This window comes from Stegodyphus dumicola, chromosome 5 (assembly GCF_044657685.1).
Source record: "Stegodyphus dumicola isolate Sdum_Otavi_A_Nest chromosome 5, ASM4465768v1".
Classification (NCBI taxonomy): domain Eukaryota; kingdom Metazoa; phylum Arthropoda; class Arachnida; order Araneae; family Eresidae; genus Stegodyphus; species Stegodyphus dumicola.
The window spans coordinates 224937117-224961126 of record NC_140772.1 but is presented as its reverse complement, the minus strand read 5'-3'; the positions used below and the strand labels follow the sequence as shown (position 1 = coordinate 224961126).

Genomic DNA, 24010 nt, shown 5'->3' with positions numbered 1-24010 from the left:
ATTTTAATTACAGCTCTGGAATTTGATATCGGTGGACCACTAGACTTTAGTGCAAATGTCGGTGCAGGCATAAAAGTTGACGTCGGAACAGAAGTGGAGGTTGGTGTTTCAGCTCATGCAAGCGCATCCGCCTCTGCCGAATTGGACGTCGCGGCAAGTGCATCAGCCACTGCCAAATTAGACCTTGCGGCAAGTGCATCCGCCTCTGCCGAATTGGACGTTGCGGCAAGTGCATCAGCCTCTGCCAAATTAGACCTTGCGGCAAGTGCATCCGCCTCTGCCAAATTAGACCTTGCGGCAAGTGCTTCCGCCTCTGCCAAAATAGACCTTGCGGCAAGTGCATCCGCCTCTGCCGAATTGAACGTTGCGGCAAGTGCATCAGCCTCTGCCAAATTAGACCTTGCGGCAAGTGCATCCGCCTCCGCCAGCGCATCAGCTAAATTAGACATTTCGGCAAGTGCATCTGCCTCCGCCAGTGCATCAGCAGAAATAAGCATTTCGGCAAGCGCATCTGCCTCTGCCAGTGCATCCGCTTCCGCTAAATTAGACGTTTCGGCAAGTGCATCTGCCTCCGCCAGTGCATCCGCAGAATTAGACGTTTCGGCAAGTGCATCTGCCTCTGCCAGTGCATCCGCTTCCGCGAAATTAGACGTTTCGGCAAGTGCCTCTGCTTCCGCCAGTGCATCCGCAGAATTAGACGTTTCGGCAAGTGCATCTGCCTCTGCCAGTGCATCCGCTTCCGCCAAATTAGACGTTTCGGCAAGTGCTTCCGCCTCCGCCAGCGCATCAGCTGAATTAGACATTTCGGCAAGTGCATCCGCCTCCGCCAGTGCATCCGCCGAATTAGACATTTCCGCTAGTGCGTCCGTCTCCGCTAGTGCATCCGCGGAATTAGACATTTCGGCAAGTGCATCCGCCTCCGCAAGCGCATCAGCTGAATTGGACATTTCGGCAAGTGCTTCTGCCTCCGCCAGTGCATCAGCTGAATTAGACATTTCAGCAAGTGCGTCTGCCTCTGCCAGTGCGTCCGCGGAATTGGACATTTCGGCAAGTGCATCTGCCTCCGCCAGTGCATCAGCAGAAGTAGACATTTCGGCAAGTGCGTCTGCCTCTGCCAGTGCATCCGCTTCCGCCAAATTAGACGTTTCAGCAAGTGCATCCGCCTCCGCCAGTGCATCAGCTGAATTAGATGTTTCCGCTAGTGCATCCGCATCCGCCAAATTAGACCTTTCGGCAAGTGCATCTGCCTCCGCCAGTGCTTCTGCCGAATTAGATGTTTCCGCAAGTGCATCCGCCTCTGCCAGTGCTTCTGCATCCGCCAGCGCATCAGCTAAATTAGACGTTTCGGCAAGTGCGTCTGCCTCTGCCAGCGCATCCGCTTCCGCCAAATTAGACATTTCAGCAAGTGCATCCGCGTCCGCCAGTGCATCAGCTGAATTAGATATTTCGGCAAGTGCTTCTGCCTCCGCCAGTGCATCAGCAGAAGTAGACATTTCGGCAAGTGCGTCTGCCTCTGCCAGTGCATCCGCTTCCGCCAAATTAGACGTTTCAGCAAGTGCATCCGCCTCCGCCAGTGCATCAGCTGAATTAGATATTTCGGCAAGTGCATCTGCCTCTGCCAGTGCATCCGCCAAATTAGATGTGTCCGCTAGTGCATCCGCATCCGCCAAATTAGACGTTTCAGCAAGTGCATCCGCCTCTGCCAGTGCTTCTGCATCCGCCAGCGCATCAGCTAAATTAGACGTTTCGGCAAGTGCGTCTGCCTCTGCCAGTGCATCCGCTTCCGCCAAATTAGACGTTTCGGCAAGTGCTTCTGCCTCCGCCAGTGCATCAGCTGAATTAGACATTTCAGCAAGTGCGTCTGCCTCTGCCAGTGCGTCCGCCGAATTAGACATTTCGGCAAGTGCATCTGCCTCTGCCAGTGCTTCTGCATCCGCCAGCGCATCAGCTAAATTAGACGTTTCAGCAAGTGCATCCGCCTCCGCAAGTGCTTCAGCTGAATTAGATATTTCGGCAAGTGCATCTGCCTCTGCCAGTGCATCCGCCAAATTAGATGTGTCCGCTAGTGCATCCGCATCCGCCAAATTAGACATTTCGGCAAGTGCATCAGCATCGGCCAGTGCATCCGCCGAATTAGACATTTCGGCAAGTGCGTCTGCCTCTGCCAGTGCATCCGCTTCCGCCAAATTAGACGTTTCAGCAAGTGCATCCGCCTCCGCCAGTGCATCAGCTGAATTAGATGTTTCGGCAAGTGCATCTGCCTCCGCCAGTGCTTCTGCATCCGCCAGCGCATCAGCTAAATTAGACGTTTCGGCAAGTGCTTCTGCCTCTGCCAGTGCATCAGCTGAATTAGACATATCAGCAAGTGCGTCTGCTTCTGCCAGTGCGTCCGCCGAATTAGACATTTCGGCAAGTGCGTCTGCCTCTGCCAGTGCATCCGCTTCCGCCAAATTAGACGTTTCAGCAAGTGCATACGCCTCCGCCAGTGCATCAGCTGAATTAGATGTTTCGGCAAGTGCATCTGCCTCCGCCAGTGCTTCTGCATCCGCCAGCGCATCAGCTAAATTAGACGTTTCGGCAAGTGCGTCTGCCTCTGCCAGTGCATCCGCTTCCGCCAAATTAGACGTTTCAGCAAGTGCATCCGCCTCCGCCAGTGCATCAGCTGAATTAGATATTTCGGCAAGTGCTTCTGCCTCCGCCAGTGCATCAGCTGAATTAGACATTTCAGCAAGTGCGTCTGCCTCTGCCAGTGCGTCCGCCGTATTTGACATTTCGGCAAGTGCGTCTGCCTACGCCAGTGCAAAAGCTAAATTAGACATTTCGGCAAGTGCGTCTGCCTCTGCCAGTGCATCAGCTGAATTAGATGTTTCGGCAAGTGCATCTGCCTCTGCCAGTGCTTCTGCATCCGCTAGCGCATCAGCAGAAGTAGACATTTCGGCAAGTGCCTCTGCCTCTGCCAGTGCATCCGCTTCCGCCAAATTAGACGTTTCAGCAAGTGCATCAGCTTCCGCCACTGCATCCGCCGAATTAGACATTTCGGCGAGTGCATCTGCCTCCGCCAGTGCTTCTGTCGAATTAGATGTTTCCGCAAGTGCATCCGCCTCGGCCAGTGCATCAGCTGAATTAGACATTTCGGCAAGTGCATCTGCCTCTGCCAGTGCTTCTGCATCCGCCAGCGCATCAGCTAAATTAGACGTTTCGGCAAGTGCGTCTGCCTCTGCCAGTGCATCCGCTTCCGCCAAATTAGACGTTTCAGCAAGTGCATCCGCCTCCGCAAGTGCTTCAGCTGAATTAGATATTTCGGCAAGTGCATCTGCCTCTGCCAGTGCATCCGCCAAATTAGATGTGTCCGCTAGTGCATCCGCATCCGCCAAATTAGACATTTCGGCAAGTGCATCAGCATCGGCCAGTGCATCCGCCGAATTAGACATTTCGGCAAGTGCGTCTGCCTCTGCCAGTGCATCCGCTTCCGCCAAATTAGACGTTTCAGCAAGTGCATCCGCCTCCGCCAGTGCATCAGCTGAATTAGATGTTTCGGCAAGTGCATCTGCCTCCGCCAGTGCTTCTGCATCCGCCAGCGCATCAGCTAAATTAGACGTTTCGGCAAGTGCTTCTGCCTCTGCCAGTGCATCAGCTGAATTAGACATATCAGCAAGTGCGTCTGCTTCTGCCAGTGCGTCCGCCGAATTAGACATTTCGGCAAGTGCGTCTGCCTCTGCCAGTGCATCCGCTTCCGCCAAATTAGACGTTTCAGCAAGTGCATCCGCCTCCGCCAGTGCATCAGCTGAATTAGATGTTTCGGCAAGTGCATCTGCCTCCGCCAGTGCTTCTGCATCCGCCAGCGCATCAGCTAAATTAGACGTTTCGGCAAGTGCGTCTGCCTCTGCCAGTGCATCCGCTTCCGCCAAATTAGACGTTTCAGCAAGTGCATCCGCCTCCGCCAGTGCCTCAGCTGAATTAGATATTTCGGCAAGTGCTTCTGCCTCCGCCAGTGCATCAGCTGAATTAGACATTTCAGCAAGTGCGTCTGCCTCTGCCAGTGCGTCCGCCGTATTTGACATTTCGGCAAGTGCGTCTGCCTACGCCAGTGCAAAAGCTAAATTAGACCTTTCGGCAAGTGCATCTGCCTCCGCCAGTGCTTCTGCGGAATTAGATGTTTCCGCAAGTGCATCTGCCTCTGCCAGTGCTTCTGCATCCGCTAGCGCATCAGCTAAATTAGACATTTCGGCAAGTGCGTCTGCCTCTGCCAGTGCATCAGCTGAATTAGATGTTTCGGCAAGTGCATCTGCCTCTGCCAGTGCTTCTGCATCCGCTAGCGCATCAGCAGAAGTAGACATTTCGGCAAGTGCCTCTGCCTCTGCCAGTGCATCCGCTTCCGCCAAATTAGACGTTTCAGCAAGTGCATCAGCTTCCGCCAGTGCATCAGTTGAATTAGATATTTCGGCAAGTGCATCTGCCTCTGCCAGTGCATCCGCATCCGCCAAATTAGACATTTCGGCAAGTGCATCAGCATCGGCCAGTGCATCCGCCGAATTAGACATTTCGGCGAGTGCATCTGCCTCCGCCAGTGCTTCTGTCGAATTAGATGTTTCCGCAAGTGCATCCGCCTCGGCCAGCGCATCAGCTAAATTAGACGTTTCGGCAAGTGCGTCTGCCTCTGCCAGTGCATCAGCTGAATTAGATGTTTCGGCAAGTGCATCTGCCTCTGCCAGTGCTTCTGCATCCGCTAGCGCATCAGCAGAAGTAGACATTTCGGCAAGTGCCTCTGCCTCTGCCAGTGCATCCGCTTCCGCCAAATTAGACGTTTCAGCAAGTGCATCAGCTTCCGCCAGTGCATCAGTTGAATTAGATATTTCGGCAAGTGCATCTGCCTCTGCCAGTGCATCCGCATCCGCCAAATTAGACATTTCGGCAAGTGCATCAGCATCGGCCAGTGCATCCGCCGAATTAGACATTTCGGCGAGTGCATCTGCCTCCGCCAGTGCTTCTGTCGAATTAGATGTTTCCGCAAGTGCATCCGCCTCGGCCAGCGCATCAGCTAAATTAGACGTTTCGGCAAGTGCGTCTGCCTCTGCCAGTGCATCCGCTTCCGCCAAATTAGACGTTTCAGCAAGTGCATCCGCCTCCGCCAGTGCATCAGCTGAATTACATATTTCGGCCAGCGCATCTGCTGACTTCAGTGCCAGTGCCTCGGCCGACCTCAGTGCCAGCGCTTCGGCTGACATCAGCGCCAGCGCATCCGCTAGCCTTAGCGCCAGCGCATCCGCTAGCCTCAGTGCCAGCGCATCGGCTGATATTAGCGCTAGCGCATCTGCTGACTTCAGCGCCAGCGCATCGGCTGACATTAGTGCCAGCGCTTCGGCTGATATCAGTGCCAGCGCATCCGCTAGTCTCAGCGCCAGCGCTTCAGCTAGCCTTAGCACTAGCGCATCTGCTGACTTCAGTGCCAGCGCTTCGGCTGACGTCAGTGCCAGCGCATCGGCTAGTATTAGCGCCAGCGCATCTGCTGACTTGAGTGCCAGCGCATCTGCAGATTTCAGTGCCAGCGCCTCCGCTGACCTCAGTGCCAGCGCTTCGGCTGATATCAGTGCCAGCGCCTCTGCTGACTTCAGTGCCAGCGCTTCGGCTGACTTCAGTGCCAGTGCCTCGGCTGACTTCAGTGCCAGCGCATCGGCTGATTTAAGTGCCAGCGCTTCGGCTAGTCTTAGCGCTAGCGCATCTGCTGACTTGAGTGCCAGCGCATCTGCTCACTTCAGTGCCAGCGCTTCGGCTGACATCAGTGCCAGTGCCTCGGCTGACATCAGTGCCAGCGCTTCGGCTGACATCAGTGCCAGCGCATCTGCTAGCCTCAGCGCCAGCGCATCTGCTGACTTCAGTGCCAGCGCTTCGGCTGACATCAGTGCCAGCGCATCTGCTGACTTCAGTGCCAGCGCTTCGGCTGACTTGAGTGCCAGTGCCTCGGCTGACTTCAGTGCCAGCGCATTCGCCAGCCTCAGCGCCAGCGCTTCGGCTAGCCTTAGCGCCAGCGCCTCAGCTGACTTGAGTGCCAGCGCATCGGCTGACTTCAGTGCCAGCGCTTCGGCTGACATCAGTGCCAGTGCATCGGCTGAATTTAGTGCTAGCGCTTCGGCTGATTTAAGTGCCAGCGCTTCGGCTAGCCTTAGCGCCAGCGCCTCAGCTGACTTGAGTGCCAGCGCATCGGCTGACTTGAGTGCCAGCGCATCGGCTGACTTCAGTGCCAGCGCTTCGGCTGACTTCAGTGCCAGTGCCTCGGCTGACTTCACTGCCAGCGCTTCGGCTGAAATCAGTGCCAGCGCATCCGCTAGCCTCAGCGCCAGCGCATCGGCTGACTTGAGTGCCAGCGCTTCGACTGACTTCAGTGCCAGCGCTTCGGCTGACTTCAGTGCCAGCGCATCGGCTGACTTCAGTGCCAGCGCTTCGGCTGACTTCAGTGCCAGCGCATCGGCTGACTTCAGTGCCAGCGCTTCGGCTGACTTCAGTGCCAGTGCCTCGGCTGACTTCAGTGCGAGCGCCTCGGCTGACTTCAGTGCCAGCGCTTCGGCTGACTTCAGTGCCAGTGCCTCCGCTGACTTCAGTGCCAGCGCATCGGCTGACTTCAGTGCCAGCGCTTCGGCTGACTTCAGTGCCAGTGCCTCGGCTGACTTCAGTGCCAGCGCTTCGGCTGACTTCAGTGCCAGCGCTTCGGCTGACGTCAGTGCAAGTGCCTCGGCTGACTTCAGTGCCAGCGCCTCGGCTGACTTCAGTGCCAGCGCTTCGGCTGACTTCAGTGCCAGTGCCTCGGCTGACTTCAGTGCCAGCGCTTCGGCTGACATCAGTGCCAGCGCATCCGCGAGCCTCAGCGCCAGCGCATCGGCTGACTTGAGTGCTAGCGCATCGGCTGACTTCAGTGCCAGCGCATCGGCTGACTTCAGTGCCAGCGCTTCGGCTGACTTCAGTGCCAGTGCCTCGGCTGACTTCAGTGCCAGCGCTTCGGCTGACATCAGTGCCAGCGCATCCGCTAGCCTCAGCGCCAGCGCATCGGCTGACTTGAGTGCCAGCGCATCGGCTGACTTGAGTGCCAGCGCTTCGGCTGACTTCAGTGCCAGCGCATCGGCTGACTTCAGTGCCAGCGCTTCGGCTGACTTCAGTGCCAGTGCCTCGGCTGACTTCAGTGCCAGCGCCTCGGCTGACTTCAGTGCCAGTGCCTCGGCTGACTTCAGTGCCAGCGCTTCGGCTGACATCAGTGCCAGCGCATCCGCTAGCCTCAGCGCCAGCGCATCGGCTGACTTGAGTGCCAGCGCTTCGGCTGACTTCAGTGCCAGCGCATCGGCTGACTTGAGTGCCAGCGCTTCGGCTGACTTCAGTGCCAGTGCCTCGGCTGACTTCAGTGCCAGCGCCTCGGCTGACTTCAGTGCCAGTGCCTCCGCTGACTTCAGTGCCAGCGCATCGGCTGACTTCAGTGCCAGCGCTTCGGCTGACTTCAGTGCCAGTGCCTCGGCTGACTTCAGTGCCAGCGCTTCGGCTGACTTCAGTGCCAGCGCTTCGGCTGACGTCAGTGCAAGTGCCTCGGCTGACTTCAGTGCCAGCGCCTCGGCTGACTTCAGTGCCAGCGCTTCGGCTGACTTCAGTGCCAGTGCCTCGGCTGACTTCAGTGCCAGCGCTTCGGCTGACATCAGTGCCAGCGCATCGGCTGACTTGAGTGCTAGCGCATCGGCTGACTTCAGTGCCAGCGCATCGGCTGACTTCAGTGCCAGCGCTTCCGCTGACTTCAGTGCCAGTGCCTCGGCTGACTTCAGTGCCAGCGCTTCGGCTGACATCAGTGCCAGCGCATCCGCTAGCCTCAGCGCCAGCGCATCGGCTGACTTGAGTGCCAGCGCATCGGCTGACTTGAGTGCCAGCGCTTCGGCTGACTTCAGTGCCAGCGCATCGGCTGACTTCAGTGCCAGCGCCTCGGCTGACTTCAGTGCCAGTGCCTCGGCTGACTTCAGTGCCAGCGCTTCGGCTGACATCAGTGCCAGCGCATCCGCTAGCCTCAGCGCCAGCGCATCGGCTGACTTGAGTGCCAGCGCATCGGCTGACTTGAGTGCCAGCGCTTCGGCTGACTTCAGTGCCAGCGCATCGGCTGACTTCAGTGCCAGCGCTTCGGCTGACTTCAGTGCCAGTGCCTCGGCTGACTTCAGTGCCAGCGCTTCGGCTGACTTCAGTGCCAGTGCCTCGGCTGACTTCAGTGCCAGCGGATCGGCTGACTTCAGTGCCAGTGCCTCGGCTGACTTCAGTGCCAGCGCTTCGGCTGACTTCAGTGCCAGCGCTTCGGCTGACTTCAGTGCAAGTGCCTCGGGTGACTTCAGTGCCAGCGCCTCGGCTGAATTCAGTGCCAGCGCTTCGGCTGACTTCAGTGCCAGTGCCTCGGCTGACTTCAGTGCCAGCGCTTCGGCTGACATAAGTGCCAGCGCATCCGCTAGCCTCAGCGCCAGCGCATCGGCTGACTTGAGTGCCAGCGCTTCGGCTGACTTCAGTGCCAGCGCATCGGCTGACTTCAGTGCCAGCGCTTCGGCTGACTTCAGTGCCAGTGCCTCGGCTGACTTCAGTGCCAGCGCTTCGGCTGACATCAGTGCCAGCGCATCGGCTGACTTCAGTGCCAGCGGATCCGCTAGCCTCAGCGCCAGCGCATCGGCTGACTTCAGTGCCAGCGCATCGGCGGACTTCAGCGCCAGCGCATCGGCTGACTTTAGTGCCAGCGCTTCGGCTGATTTAAGTGCCAGCGCTTCGACTAGCCTTAGCGGTAGCGCATCAGCTGACTTGAGTGCCAGCGCATCTGCAGACTTCAGTGCCAGCGCTTCGGCTGACTTCAGTGCCAGTGCCTCGGCTGACATCAGCGCCAGCGCATCCGCTAGCCTTAGCGCCAGCGTATCTGCTGACTTCAGTGCCAGCGCTTCGGCTGACTTCAGTGCCAGTGCTTCAACTGATATCAGCGCCAGTGCATCTGCTGACTTCAGCGCCAGCGCTTCGGCTGACATGAGTGCCAGCGCATCCGCTAGCCTTAGCGTTAGCGCTTCGGCTGACATGACTGCCAGCGCATCCGCTAGCCTTAGCGCCAGCGCATCGGCTGACTTCAGTGCCAGCGCATCGGCTGACTTTAGTGCCAGCGCTTCGGCTGATTTAAGTGCCAGTGCATCTGCTGACTTCAGTGCCAGCGCTTCGGCTGACTTCAGTGCCAGTGCCTCGGCTGACATCAGTGCTAGCGCATCCGCCGTCATTAGTGCATCGGCGGATTTCAGTACCAGCGCATCGGCTCATTTCAGTGCCAGCGCATCGGAAGACATCAGTACCAGCTCATCGGCTCATTTCAGTGCCAGCGCATCGGAAGACACCAGTACGAGCGCATCGGCTCATTTCAGTGCTAGCGCATCGGAAGACATCAGTACGAGCGCATCGGCTCATTTCAGTGCCAGCGCATCGGAAGACATAAGTACCAGCGCTTCGGCTCATTTCAGTGCCAGCGCTTCGGAAGACATCAGTACCAGCGCATCGGCTCATTTCAGTGCCAGCGCATCGGAAGACCTCAGTACCAGCGCATCGGCTCATTTCAGTGCCAGCGCATCGGAAGACATCAGTACTAGCGCATCGGCTCATTTCAGTGCCAGCGCATCGGAAGACATCAGTACCAGCGCATCGGCTCATTTCAGTGCCAGCGCATCGGAAGACATCAGTACCAGCGCATCGGAAGGTATCAGTACCAGCGCATCGGCTCATTTCAGTGCCAGCGCGTCGGAAGACATCAGTACTAGCTCATCGGCTCATTTCAGTGCCAGCGCATCGGAAGACATCAGTACTAGCGCATCGGCTCACTTCAGTGCCAGCGCATCGGAAGACATAAGTACCAGCGCATCGGAAGGCATCAGTACTAGCGCATCGGCTCATTTCAGTGCCAGCGCATCGGAAGACATCAGTACTAGCGCATCGGCTCATTTTAGCACAAGCGCATCGACTGACATCAGCACTTCGGCAGATTTCTCAACGTCTGCGTCAGATAATGTTGATGTTTCTGCTTCGGCTAGCGATGATATCTCATCTTCGGTGTCTGCTTCAGGTAGTGAATCTCTATCTGCTAGCGCAGAATTTTCTTCTTCGGATAAAGGAGACGTCTCAGGCTCTGCTTCTGCATCAGGTAGTGTCTCTACGTCCGCTAATGCTGAATTTGCTCTGTCGACTAGCACAGACATCTCAGACTCTGTTTCAACGAGTGCTGCTATCTCTGGTGGTCTTTCTGGAAGTTTGGATACATCTGTAACAATGTCTGAAGAAATTTCTGAATCGTATGAGTTTTCATTGTCAGAATCTGACGAGTTTTCTGCCTCTGTGTCGGCTGAAAGGGAGTTGTATGATTCATTCAATTTTGACGGTGATAGTGTCAGAGACGAAGTGATACTTGAAGATGAAATTAGCGAAGGAGATTTCTTTGAATCGGTAAGTGCAAATGTCCTTCCTTTTTTAAAAATAAATTCTAATTGCGGTCTTAAAATTTGAATTTAATATTTATTTTGCATATCTTTCTCCGCATGTATATTACCACTAAGCCATAAGGCTGCAATGCCAGGAGGGCGGTCTTCTTCTCTAGCTATTACCACATTTATGTTTTAAGGATATGTATTTTTTGCATATGTAATATTTTCGAATTTTTCTAATGTTTTTCCGAAGCCTCTGAAATTTCTCATGTACATTATGTACATAAATCTGCAATGCTACGTAAGTTCCCATTAATTTCGTTCCTGTTATATATATCAAGAAAGCCAAAGTCTGATAGAAACGTAATTCTGAATTAAACTCAAATTCAATTGTATCACCGCGGTCTATGCGTATTTGAGTATGTTGTTATCTAAATCCAAGTTTTTCATTAAAAATGGAGAAAAGAATTCTTCTCGAAAGCTTTAGATTCAATATAACTTCTGAGATTACCATTGAGTGAAGTCTTCGTTTTGTGACGCTTGTGAATTACACAATTTTATAATTCTCCTTGAATAAATTTAAGTGTCAAATGATGCCGTTAGATGAAAATTGTCTCCCATCGTTTTAACAATATATGCATTCTTAAATTATCTGATATTATAAATCAACCAACGTCACATAACATTTTTTTACTATTAAAAAAATCTCTCAATCCATTCGTCTCTGTACTACTGGATATATCGCACCATCTACAATGAAATAGGGAACTTGCTTAATTGATCAGGAATTTGCTTTTGAATGAAATGCAATTCTAGTTAAAATTATGTATTTAGCGTTCTCTGATAACAGAGTCCTTTAGCTGTATATAAACATAAATGCTCCCCGGGAGAAATAACCGTTGTTTTTTAGAGTTTATGTGGCATATATATGCTGTCAAATTAATTACTGTATAATAATGTTTATTTTTATATTCCCTACGTTTCCACTAATTAAAGAAAGCTTTGAACTTCGCTCACCGTAAGCCTCTCAGGGGCTCACTTTATGTGAGTACGGGTGTGGCAATCCCGAGGTACCCTATCCCTTCAGGGGATCATCTTCTTGGTGAGACAGGTGTCACGATCCTAGAGATACAGTGATCTATCCTTTTTTACGTCTCCTCTCCTCTGACCTGATACATTTTCTCTTTGCATTCTCCCTTGTGGTTATCCTCTTCGGAGGTTCGGGCTCGCCACGAGAAACTGCAACTATCCTTGTTTGTTTGAGAAACCCTCCCACGTGTTTGCCGTGGAGACCCGTGTCGCTGGAAAGGAGGGTCCTGGTAGCTGAGGGGCGAGGTACTGTTCCTAACACACTGCTTTGGCCTCTGCTTCATCTAAACGGGAGGCACCTTAGTCGTCCTCACAGTTGTCAATCGGCTGGTCACTAGTCCTTGTGTCAGTGGCTTGGGGATAAGTTCTCGGGAGTACCTGCTTTCGGGAAAGCCGACTGTGGGGCTTCAGTTTGCGTATAGATCTGGCTAGCCCTAATAGGGGATTATGTGTTTCTTTGTTGGGCTCCTTGGTGGGCGGGGCCGTCGGACCCGAGTCATTTCTATTTTAATAATGGCTTCTATGTTTCTTCTTAAATCAAATGGAAACGACCAAAGTACTGAGGTTATTGATAAATCTCTAAATAAGAAAATACGTTCAGATGCAAATTTCAAGGAAACTACTAAGAATCCGCGCTTCCTTGTTGTCTCTAATCCTTCTGGCGAACTGCAGAAAATGTCCCGTTTCTAGTAAGCAAATATATCCATTCATGCATAGGCGAGGTAAGGAACATAAAGACTGGGATACAGTATCAATAGACTGGGATACAGTATCAATAAGCAAGTCTCCGGTCAGGAGACTTGCTTATTGATACTGTATCCCAGTCTGCTTCCATTTCACGACAAACCAAACTTGGAAAAGTATCTATAACTGTGTCAGCGCACAAAAGACTTAATTTCTGTAGAGGTGTGAAATCAGAGATCGACCTTCTGTGCGTCTCAGAAGAAGAGTTCGTCTCCGAGTTAGCTGACCAAAATGTCTGTGGTGCTAGGCGGATCAAGATGCGAAAGAAAGGTCAGTTAACTGACACGAAACACTTGATTCTGACCTTCAGTGCGCCTGATCTACCTAAGAATATTAAGGCCGGATACTTAAATTCTCCTGTAAGACCTTATATTCCAAACCCTATGCGATGCTTCCATTGCGAACGTTACGGCCATTCTAAGATGTTTTGTCGTGACAGACTCACATGAGCACAGATTGGCCACTATTCTGATAATTGTACCGCTGGACCTTCGTGTATAAATTCCAAGGGTGAGCACCTAGCATTTTCTCGCTTCTGCCCAAAATGGAAATCGGAAAAAGAAGTGCGGACTGCAAAAGTTAGTAGGAACATCTCATACGCCGAAGCCAGAAGATTAGTCCAGAGCACACAGCTTCGACCAAATACATCATAAATACATCATACGCCAGTGCTGTCAAATCATCTCGTACAGTTGCCAACCAAAATCAATAAGCACGCAGACTCTATGAAATAAAACCCAACCGACTACATCCAACAAGAAGAAAGAAAATTCATTTAATACTAGAAGTTCCAAGGCATTTACTTCCACGAAAAACTAAAAAGCAACACAGAAAAAAATTTATTCCTAAAATTCACCCTCGTCTTATGGAACTGTCGCGGTTTCCACGGAAATTTGCTCGACATCAAAGCTATAATTAATGCATATCATCCTCTATGCTTAGCAATACAGGAAACAAATCTGAAACAGGAACAAGCAAAACTTCGGAGGCTTTCTTTAGTCAGGAAGGATAACCTTGCAGGTGAGCGTGAAAGTGTGGGTGTAGGCCTCCTCACCTCACTGGACTATCCATCAAATGCACTTCCTTTGATGACATACATCCAAGTTGTCGCTACTCAAGCTAAATTTCATACTGTTGTCTAAGTCGTTTCTCTGTATTTACCTCCAAATGAGCACAGTGATCAGCAAGGTTTAAATGCTCTCATAGAGCATCTGCCTCATATCATAATAGGAGATTTTAACGGCCATAGTCCGCTCTGGGGTAGTAAAGATACAAATCGCCGAGGAAGACAAATTGAGCGAATGATTGAAGATCATAGCCTTGGTCTCATGAATAATAGGCAGGATACTTACTTCCATGAGCCTTCAAAGACATTCTACACTCTCGACCTTGCCATCTGTTCATCATCTCTGTTGCCATTTTGCACTTTTAGTGTTTGAAATGATCTTTACAACAGCGATCACTATCCCATTTTTTTATCTCTTGCACGAAGAGGAGCAAATCCCATGTCAAGATCCCCTCGGTTCATACTCGATAGGGCAGACTGGTAACTCTTCTCTTCCGTTGCAGAACTCACAGAGGAAATGGTAAAAGATGTGCATATCGATGACGCTGTTGAAGCTGTTACTAATACTTTTATTCAGGCAGCTGTGCTGTCCATTCCTAGAATATCAGGAAAAGTACTAAAATATACGAAACCATGGTGGAATCGTGACTATCAAGAAACACTGAAAAAACAGAAAAACGTATGAAGAATTTTTCGTAGCTATCCTATTTTGCGAAACCTTATAGCATTTAAAAGAGCCAAAGAAAATGCACGAAAAGTAAGAAGGCAGAGCCAAAGGAATTTTTGGATTTTATATGTGTCGTCAATAACATCCTCTACGCCTAATAAGCGGGTTTAGGAAAGAGTTAGAAAAGCATGCGGAGTATATAAAGACCACTCACTTTCCTTTTTGGAAAAAGATGGCCGAGTGATTAGCTCCATAGAAGAAATTGCGAATACTATTGGTGAGACATTTGCTGCCGTTTCTTCCAGCAGAAACTATTCACCTGCATTTCTATCTATTAAGCAGCACTCTGAAATAATTCCCATCGCATTCAACTCTTCGAAATCTGAGCCTTATAATAGAGACTATACTATGCTTGAACTAAGAAGAGCTTTATTGCAGACACATAGGTTTTCTCCGGGTCTTGATGGCGGGAATTACGAAATGTTGAAGCATCTGTCCTATAAGTCACTGACTGCCCTTCTCACTCTTTACAATTGAGTGTGGAAGGAGCTTACTTTTCACAGTGCATGGAGGAGAGCTGTTGAAATTCCTATAGCTAAGCCAGGGAAAGATCCAAGGAATCCCTCCAACTATCGGCCAATTGCCCTTACGAGTTGCGTATGCAAGCTGTTTGAAAAAATGATAAACAGTCGACTAGGCTACTTCTTGGAAAAGAATAATATTATATCGCCTTATCAAAGCGGTTTTCGAAAGGGGAGAACAACCGTAGATAACATGCTTCTTTTAGAGACATCCATTCGAAAAGCTTTTGTAAAAAGAAATAACCTTTTGTCAATACTCTTTGATATAGAGAAAGCTTATGATAAGGCATGGAGATACGGTATACTTCGTGATCTTCACGATAGTGGCTTGCGTGGCAACCTACCATTTTTCATTTAGAATTTTTTGGAAACTAGATCTTTTCATGTAAGAATTGACTCTGTTTTGTCAGAAGTTTTAAAAAAGGAAAACGGTATGCCTCAAGCCTGTGTGCTTAGTGCAACCATGTTCAGCCTAAAAATAAATTCTGTATTACAACAACTTCCTCCCACCATTTCAGGATCTTTATATGTTGATGATCTACAAATTAGCTGTCGAGGTGCGGATAAGAGACATGTAGAGAGGCAACTCCAGATCGCTTTGAACAGGATCCAGGAATGGGCAAAACAGACAAGAATTTACGCTTTCGAAACAGTGCAGTTTTGTGTGTGCGTGCACTTTTGTAGAAAGCGAGGTCTGCGTCCTGAGCCTGAATTATACCTTAATGGGTCAGTGATTCCAGTTGCACCTGAAATAAAATTTTTAGGTGTGATTGTTCGACCGAAAATTGACTTTTCTTCCTTATGTCTTAAACTTGACAAAAAAGTGTACAAAAATTTTAAATATTTTAAAAGTCCTGGCGAACGCCTCCTTGAGAGCAGAGCGTTGCTCCATGCTTCGCATTTACAGAGTTTTTTTTCGCTCTAGACTAGACTACGGTTCAGCTGTTTACGGATCTAGTGTCCTCGGTCTTCAGTGTTGTTAAAACTAGATCCTGTTCGTCATCAGGTTCTGCGGATTTGTTTTGGAGCCTTCAGGACGTCTCCTGTCCAGAGCCTTTATGTTGACTGTTACGAACCATCACTCCGTTTGAGGCGTGAGTAGTTGTCTCTTTTACAGTATTTTAGTATATTGTCTCAACCTGACGATCCTTATAAACTGTGTTTACTTGATAATAGCTGTGACCTTTTATTTGATGCCCGTCCATCCTGGGTGCCTTCTTTTCCTGTCAGATTTCGTCCTCTCATTGAAGAATTGTCCTTATCTGATATGTCCCCACAAACAGGACAGCATTTGGAAATCCCACCTTGGGAAAATGCACAAATCCGGTTTCTTGATATTTTCTACAGTTACGTCAAAACAACTACTAATGAGAGCATCTACAGACAAATTTTTGCTGAGCACAGACCATAGTTACAGCAGTTATGTTTCCATATATACGGATGGATCTAAGTCAACTTGTCATATTGGGATGTCGTTTATAATTGATGACCACACGGAAGTCAGATGTTTACACGACGCTTCCTCCATCTTAACCTCCGAACTGACTGCCATATATTATGCGCCATATAATATATATTATATTATCTAATACATCTCAACGCTGCACCATGGAAAATTCATTATATATACAGACTCTTACAGTGCACTGGAAGCTTTAGAATCTTTTTTTAGCACCGAGAAACCTGTGATAGTGGATGCACTCAAGTTGAATATTAAATTAACAAGTTGTGGATATGAAATTCTGTGCTGCTGGGTCCCCGGACATACTGGAATAAAAGGCAATGAGCTGGCGTACATTATAGCGAAATCTGCTGTTGAAATGTCCGGACGACCTCATCCCTTCTAGAGATATCTGTTGTGTCATCAAAGAGAAGATCAGAAACAAATGGCACCAACTTTGGGTCATTCAACTTCATAAAAAGTTGAGAAGAGTGAGCCTAAAATAGATCATTGGGATACTACTAGCAATCATAAGGAGGAAGTTCTTTTGACTCGACTTAGAATAGGTCACACTAGAGCGACACATAGCTATCTACTAAAAGCTGAAAATGAGCCTATTTGTCTAAATTACTATGTTTGTCCGTTCGTTCATCACATTTTAATTGAGTGTCCAGATTTTAATAATCTTCGTGAGAAGTATTTTAATAGCTGCGACCTGCCTCTCGACCGTTTAATCGGAAGAGAAGTCAATACCAATTTGTTTCACTACCTGAAAGAAACAGGTTTCTATTATTTAATTTGATTTTTGTCTGGAGATCTTATGTTAGAATTTTAATGAATCGAATGCTTTAGGATTTTATATCTATATTACATATCTCATTATCTGAATCATAATCAGCATTTTCATCCCACCATTTCAATATCTTTTTACTTGCTTCGATTTTATAAGTGTGCTGTTAACTTTAGATATTTTTCTTTATCTAAAATTTGTACTTTAGCTTGCCCCCCCCCCATATTGAAAAACAAATCCTGTGTTTGGCGCATATGGCCTTTACAGCTTTGTGCCATAAATCTACTACTACCACTACCACTATCGCTCACATATAGGGCACGAAAACGGTACCAAAAGGTGATCCGATTTCAATGGCCATGGAACCCGGTCTAACCTCAAATGAGGGCGGCCAGAGACCCGACCACACCCCAAACGAACCACCGACCAGAGGGAAGCCAAAAGCGCAGGTACGAGTAAATAAATCATTAAAGAACAGAAATCATAAAAATAAAAATAGTACAGGCAGTTTTTTACAATCATTATTTCAATATACAAAAAATATTTTTATTATATTTTTATATTCAGTTGTGCCTCTTAACGGCACAAAAGGAAAGATAGAAGACCATAAAATAATTAAACAAATAAAATGTTTGTTATTAAAAATAAACATTATGTAAGGAATGCAAACATAACTCAACATATAAATACATAAACGTTGCAAGCTGAGTGAAGAACACCAACAGGATTACAGAAAATGACAAACAAAAAACAAACCTCAAACGCAAATACTCACCGCCAGTCGGTTATTGTTAAAACTCCTACAATATCTTGACAAAATCTACCAAATTCATTAAAACTATCTAGAACATTACTCCAATTGATTTTATATTGTGATTTTATTTGTGAAAAGAGAAAACAGTCTTCGAGAAAGTGATGTGCGTCCCCAACTTCATTACATATCAAACACATATTATTTGATCCAATATTAAATCTAGTGCGATAGCACGGGAAGCGCCCATGACCAGTTAAAAATTGATTCATTTATATTAGAAATAGGTAATAAATTTTTATGTTTTGTAAATCGAAGTCTGTAAAATAGTTTTTCCTTTTATCTGAAATTAACCAAGAAGCATTCCATTTAGAAAATAATATTTATATATATTAGTACATACAATTCTTTTTTAAGCTTGGACACAGGCCGTTCCCGCGCCATCTCCCTTCATCCTTAGCGAGGACATCAGCCCTCTCATTCCTCATAAAACCACAGTGTGCCTTAATCCAATTCAAATATATTATGTTTTCTAATTAACTGTAGATAAAGAAATTTAAAGTGGCAGATTAAAGTGTTATTGGAATCTGCCACACTTAATGACTCCAACGATGACATACAGTCCGAAAAAATGTAGAAGTCATGTTTATCAGGAAACTTTTGTTTATTAATCCATTTTAAAGAAAATAAGAGGGCAGTGAGCTCCGCTTGAAATACCGAGTTATATTGATCAAGTTTAATCTTTTCACTGTAAATATCAGTTCCAAAGTAAAATACGACAAAAACAGAGTCCACCCCCCCCTCTATACAAGAACCATCCGTGTAAATTTCAAATTCTGTAATGTAATCATAATAAACACCATATGGAATAATGAACCTATCACTTGGATGTGCAAGATTATAATTAAATTTAGCAAAAGTTGAAGAAAAGCATATATATTCATTACCAAAGCTAAGAAAATCAGCCAATCCATTAAGTAAACGTGCTTTATCATACTAATATTGATAGAGGATAGAAAGGGGTGGTGTCCCCGCCAAAACGCACATCAATTCACTTGACACTGTACGGAAAGTACGAGTAAGCAATATCAGCTAGCTCCGTTGGACCTAATCGTGCTTCATTCTTAATCTAACGAGCTCCCCAGCACTGGAGCCTAATGCACAAACTTCATATATGATAACTGGCAAAAGGAAATTCTTATACAGAGATTTTATTATGTGAATTTTAAGGGATAAAATACGAAATGAGAACTTATTTACATAAAACTTCAAAAAACCATCACATCTCTTCTGGATACAATTAAAATGGTCAATAAAGTTCAATTTTTCATCAATACGAATTCCCCGGTATTTAAGACTTCGAACAGTTTTTAAAATTTAACTTTTCAGACGAAGTTTTGGGGGACGAGCGTGAAGACCCGCGTTTGGAAAGAACAGAAATTGTGTTTTCAACTCATTAATCAACATTTTTTCTCTCTCGCACCATTTATCCAGATTTTTTAAAACCATATCGAATTTAATTTCAAAAGCGCTGTTTGTGGGCAGCCCTGAAACACCTCTCTTGTAATCCAAACATTTGAGACATTTGTTTCATAAGAAATTAGACGCCTATTAAAATAGTTTTTAATTAAAAAGAAAAGATTAGCTGGTGAATTCAATTTGTTAAGGCAAATCATAACGGAGGGCCATTGAGCGGCGTCAAACGAACCGGAGACATCAAACGAGATCACAGCCACATGTTTAGATTTTCTGTGGTTCTGAATAAACTCATTAACCCGAAAAAGGACGCCCTCTGTTGATCTTTCAGGGATAAAACCAAATTGAGGATCTGAGATAAAGTTACGGTCAAACATGTCAAACAAAACACGTTTGAAAATTAATTTATCGAGAACTTTACCAAAACTCTTCAATATACAGATAGGCCTTAATTTGTTATTGTCCTTTGGGATTAATACCAAACGACCTATTTTCCAAACGTCCGGAAAAATTTGTAATTTCAAACATTTATTATAAAGATCAACGAAAAATAGAGGAAAATAAGAAAATAAATGTTTAACCAACATGAGCGTGACCCCGTTGAACCCCGGTGCGCTACGATTACGTAAACTATCCACTATTGTTTTAACTTTGGTAAACGTGAAAATAGGGTCATCAGTACGAAGATTATCACAGTGACTCCCCAAGGCAGCAATGCTCCCGAGGTCACCTAATTGAACATTTCGATCAATGAGGTCCTTGTAGTGTTCTAAGATATTAAAGTTTTCACTAACCGGAAGCGAAAATGGTGCAGCTGTCCGAGCAGCTGTGCGAAAATGAAAATCATAATAATTTTTAATACTAATAAACAATTTGTTTTTATAATTTCGTTTAGAAATCTTAATTTCTTTCCTGTAAATTTAACCAAAAGATTTTTATATTCAGTTCTCCTTTTTAATCGAGTACAATTATCTATGTTTTTAACCTGTGACGAGGATTTCAAGGTCCAAACCCTTCTACGAAAGGAGAACACGAAGTCGGAGATTTCTTAATATTCTTATTCTTTATACTCAGATGAGTCACCATTTGATCAATTAAAGAATTTTGAAACTCAGCAACAAAACGATTGAATATATCTCCATCATTTGAAAGCTTCAAATCCACATAAAAACAATCCAGCATAGGTTTAATTTTAATACAGAACTTTTGTATCCTGAATATATTATTAGAAAAAAATTCGCTTTGAAACATTAATTTTATCCATGTCAGTACCAAATGAGATAATCACATATTTGTGGTCAGAGAGAGACTCTTCATCAAGAATTTCCATCCTGACACCCTAGCCACCAGTCGAGGAGGACCGGAGAAATAGGTCGGTCCAACCCCCGACCGACCGTAGAAACGAAAGTCGGAGGTGAATTTTCCTCGTTGAATAAAATAACATGATTACTTAAAATAAAATTACTAGTTTAAATACCCCTAGAATCGATAGCATCAGCCCCTCCCCCAGTTAAAATGTTTAGAGTTAAAAATCACCACAAACAGCAAACTCTTTAAAATGAGATAATGCACTTTCAAGCTCAAATAAATGTTTTTGTAAGTCATCGGCCGGCGAGAAGTAAACCGAGACTACACCGAGAGATCGCTCGTCACTAAACACCCTTATAGCAATAATAGTGTCACTTAACACCACAGTAATATATTCCAAGTTTCCATTCAATATATAAATACCAGTACGACCAAAACTATAAAAAAAAGAGCGCCATTGATCCTCCGATCAAATACGGTAATTAAGTCTTTATATGAGTAAGGACTCGACCTCCGAGAGCTGACAAGCGACGGTGTTACAGAGGTTGAGGTTGATATTTAAGAATCGCATAAACCAAGAAATAAAACAATAAGATCAAAATAAAAAGAAAATAAAATACATTAAACACAACAATTAAAATTACACCAAAACATAAATTAAATCAAAATAACAAGGCATGCAACGACGGACCGATCGTCAAAAGCAAAATTGTACATTTTAAAAACATTAAAAGAAAGTATCTACAAAATTAAAATGAACTATTAAAAAATAAAAATTATATGCATATATATACAAAAAGTTCTAAACACATGTGCTAAAGATCGAAATCTAGGTGATGCTGTAAATAGCGGATCTGTTCCCGGTACTCCGGGCAGTTCGGGGAACCAGCCGGATGACAACAATTTATTTTATCGCTTTAAACATTTTAAATCGAAACACAGTTCGCACAAACAAATTTTTCTGAAGTGCAGTCCTTAGTAGCGCTCAACTCTGCACATCTACCACATTGTGTGTTATTTGGACAGACTCTAGAAGTGTGTCCATAGTGATGGCAATTTAGACATCTCATGGGACTTATAAAAAGTTTTAAATCAACTGTGCGCCAACCAATATTAACATCCGAATCTTCAACGGTGTGTAATTAGCACTTGGCCCTAATCGAGAAGGAACAATGATGGAAATCAGCACCTTTTTTATTTTTCATATCAAACAATGGCTTCATACAGTTACCTTTTTCCCACACACAATATCGCTTCTGTGAACAATCTGATCAGTTGGAATCTATCTATGTAAATTATAAACCATGATTTTTGGGCGGATAAATCGATTCTTTCTTGCCTTTAGGAGCCTTTTGAGTTTAGAGTTGCTAAGAGCGTTGGTGTCATCAGCATTTTTCAACCGAAAAAGAACACCCCTATTACGTCGGGGAATGACTCTTCGTGGAATGACAACAGACTTTTCCGAAGGTAAATCGTTATCTAATAAATCTAAACATCCACTAAAGTTCCAGATTTTGCTGGATTTACTACGATTTCATTGCGAGCTTTTTCGAGATCGTAATCTCTATCCCCTGGATCAGTGTAAACAGTGCTTGATACAACTCTTTCTTTAATAGTCAAGATATCACCATGCAACATCTCAATTTTCTGAGTAAGCTCATTTTCAAGCTTCACCAATTGATCATTCACACCAGGCGGAACTGGCTGAAAACTTACATCAGACACATTTGCAGAATCGGCAATTCTCAAAGATTGATTTTTTTCACAGCAAGATCGTTTATGAGATCTAAATTAAAAGAAAGCCCATCTATGTATCGCAAACCAACCTTCTTCGAACGCATTGTGTTAATAATATCGATGCTTTGCTTGACTAACATAATAATTGAGGGGCCAACATTACCATCCACCTCATGGTTTGAAATCGTAGAATCGTCGGAGGCACAAAAACGGTATGAGAAGGCATTTTTTCCTGTATTTTATCTGTTGCTCTTTTACCACTGACGTTGTTACACAGCCATTACACATTGACAAGACAATATGGTTAGCATAAGAATCCGCATGATGTTGAAAGACGAGTGGTAAGCTTAGGGATCATCCCGCCTCCTCAGCCATTCTGACTTCGAGGTGAAGTGAGACCAATTGAGTAGGGAGAGGTCGTATAAATACAGCGACCAGATTCGTAAAGCTCTCGGCAGATAACGGGAAGAAAGGTCTCACTGACTGACCGCCAACACAGCGCCAATTGCATCACTGTCCACCATTCGCACTTATATTACGCGCCTTTCGCTCCGTGCCAACACAAGGCGCCTGGCAGTAAGACATTTGGTGTCACGGTGCTTATTATTTGTGCTGCCAATGACAGCTATTCTTCGTAGCCTCCGATTGGAATGGAGTCACGCATGATGTCATCGGGCCATAATCGAACATAACCAAGCTCTCATAAGCGACGATTCAGATACAAATTGAGCAGTGGTAACAAATGTACACATGTGTGGAGACCCTGTGGTGAACATATAAAATCCGGCTATTATTTTACAACTGCACACCACTTCCCAGAGTAGTGTTATGGCGTTGTGTGTCATCGCATATTGCACCTGGTCGCCTCTAATACTAACTCACGGCATACAGAAGCTCACAGGTGATTTGATTAAATGATAATACTAGAATTTTACGTAAGATAAAGTACAAAAGACAATTGGCTATTTATGAACGTTTGATTAGGAAGACCAAGAGAGTGTGTAAAGAGAATTATTTTTTAAGAAGCGTTGTTTATTACGATGATCTTTATAAGACGGCAAATGGAAAGCAAAATTTACAGCTGAAGGTGAAAAGGTCTAATGGTATAGGTGATGAACAAGATATTAACGCTGTGTATGTTAAAGAGGTGCTTGATTTGGGTGAACCAGAAGATATACATATTTTTTAAGATAAAGTTTTGAAATGTAGTGAGAATGACTCACCATTCACACATGATGAAGTTAAGAGTATTATATTGTGTTTGAGAAATATGGCTTCTGCAGGTCCGGATCGCATATATTCTGTTTTGATTAAAAGATTATTCTTTCCTATTATCCAGATTTTTTATTTGCCTATATAATGCTTGTGTTAAGTCTACTCCTTTTCCAGATTGTTGGAAAATTGTTCGAAATATTTTGATCTCTAAGCCTAATGGAAAGCAAAGACCCAATACACTTTTGAATATTTTGAGTAAGGTACTGGACAAATTGGTAACTGATAGAATTTTACACTTTATAGTTAATAAATGACCACTTAGTGAGCTTCAATATAGATTTACCTTTGGAGATGCATTTTACCGGATTGTTGGATATGTCAGATGTTTTAGGGGTGAACAACACGTAGCTTTGATTTCTCTAGACCTTTGACTCTGTTGATTGGTCTTCCTTGCTGCATGGTTTAATTGATTTAAAAATACCTAGAAATTTGTTTTATCTATTTAAAAGTCATTTCATTAATAGAAAAATCCTGCTCTGGAACATTATTGTGGATAACTTGCTCAAGCAGAAGTTTTCTCAAAATGTGGAACTAATTGCACATTCTGATGATATTATGATTCTTATAAAACACGATTTCCTTGAAAAAATGGAGAAATTATTTGATGAAACTGCTCTAATACTGAGTGATTGGCAAAACA

The 24010-nt window shown here is 45.8% G+C and overlaps 1 protein-coding gene across 1 annotated transcript in view; it reads left to right on the top strand.

Annotated features, from left to right (window-relative positions):
- Positions 1-24010, top strand: part of LOC118189160 (uncharacterized) — a 72424-nt gene that overhangs the window by 37804 nt on the left and 10610 nt on the right. The window contains exon 3 of the mRNA XM_085817727.1: positions 14-10467. Coding sequence (XP_085673853.1) covers positions 14-10467 — 10454 coding nt within the window. The remainder of the gene's footprint in view (positions 1-13; positions 10468-24010) is intronic.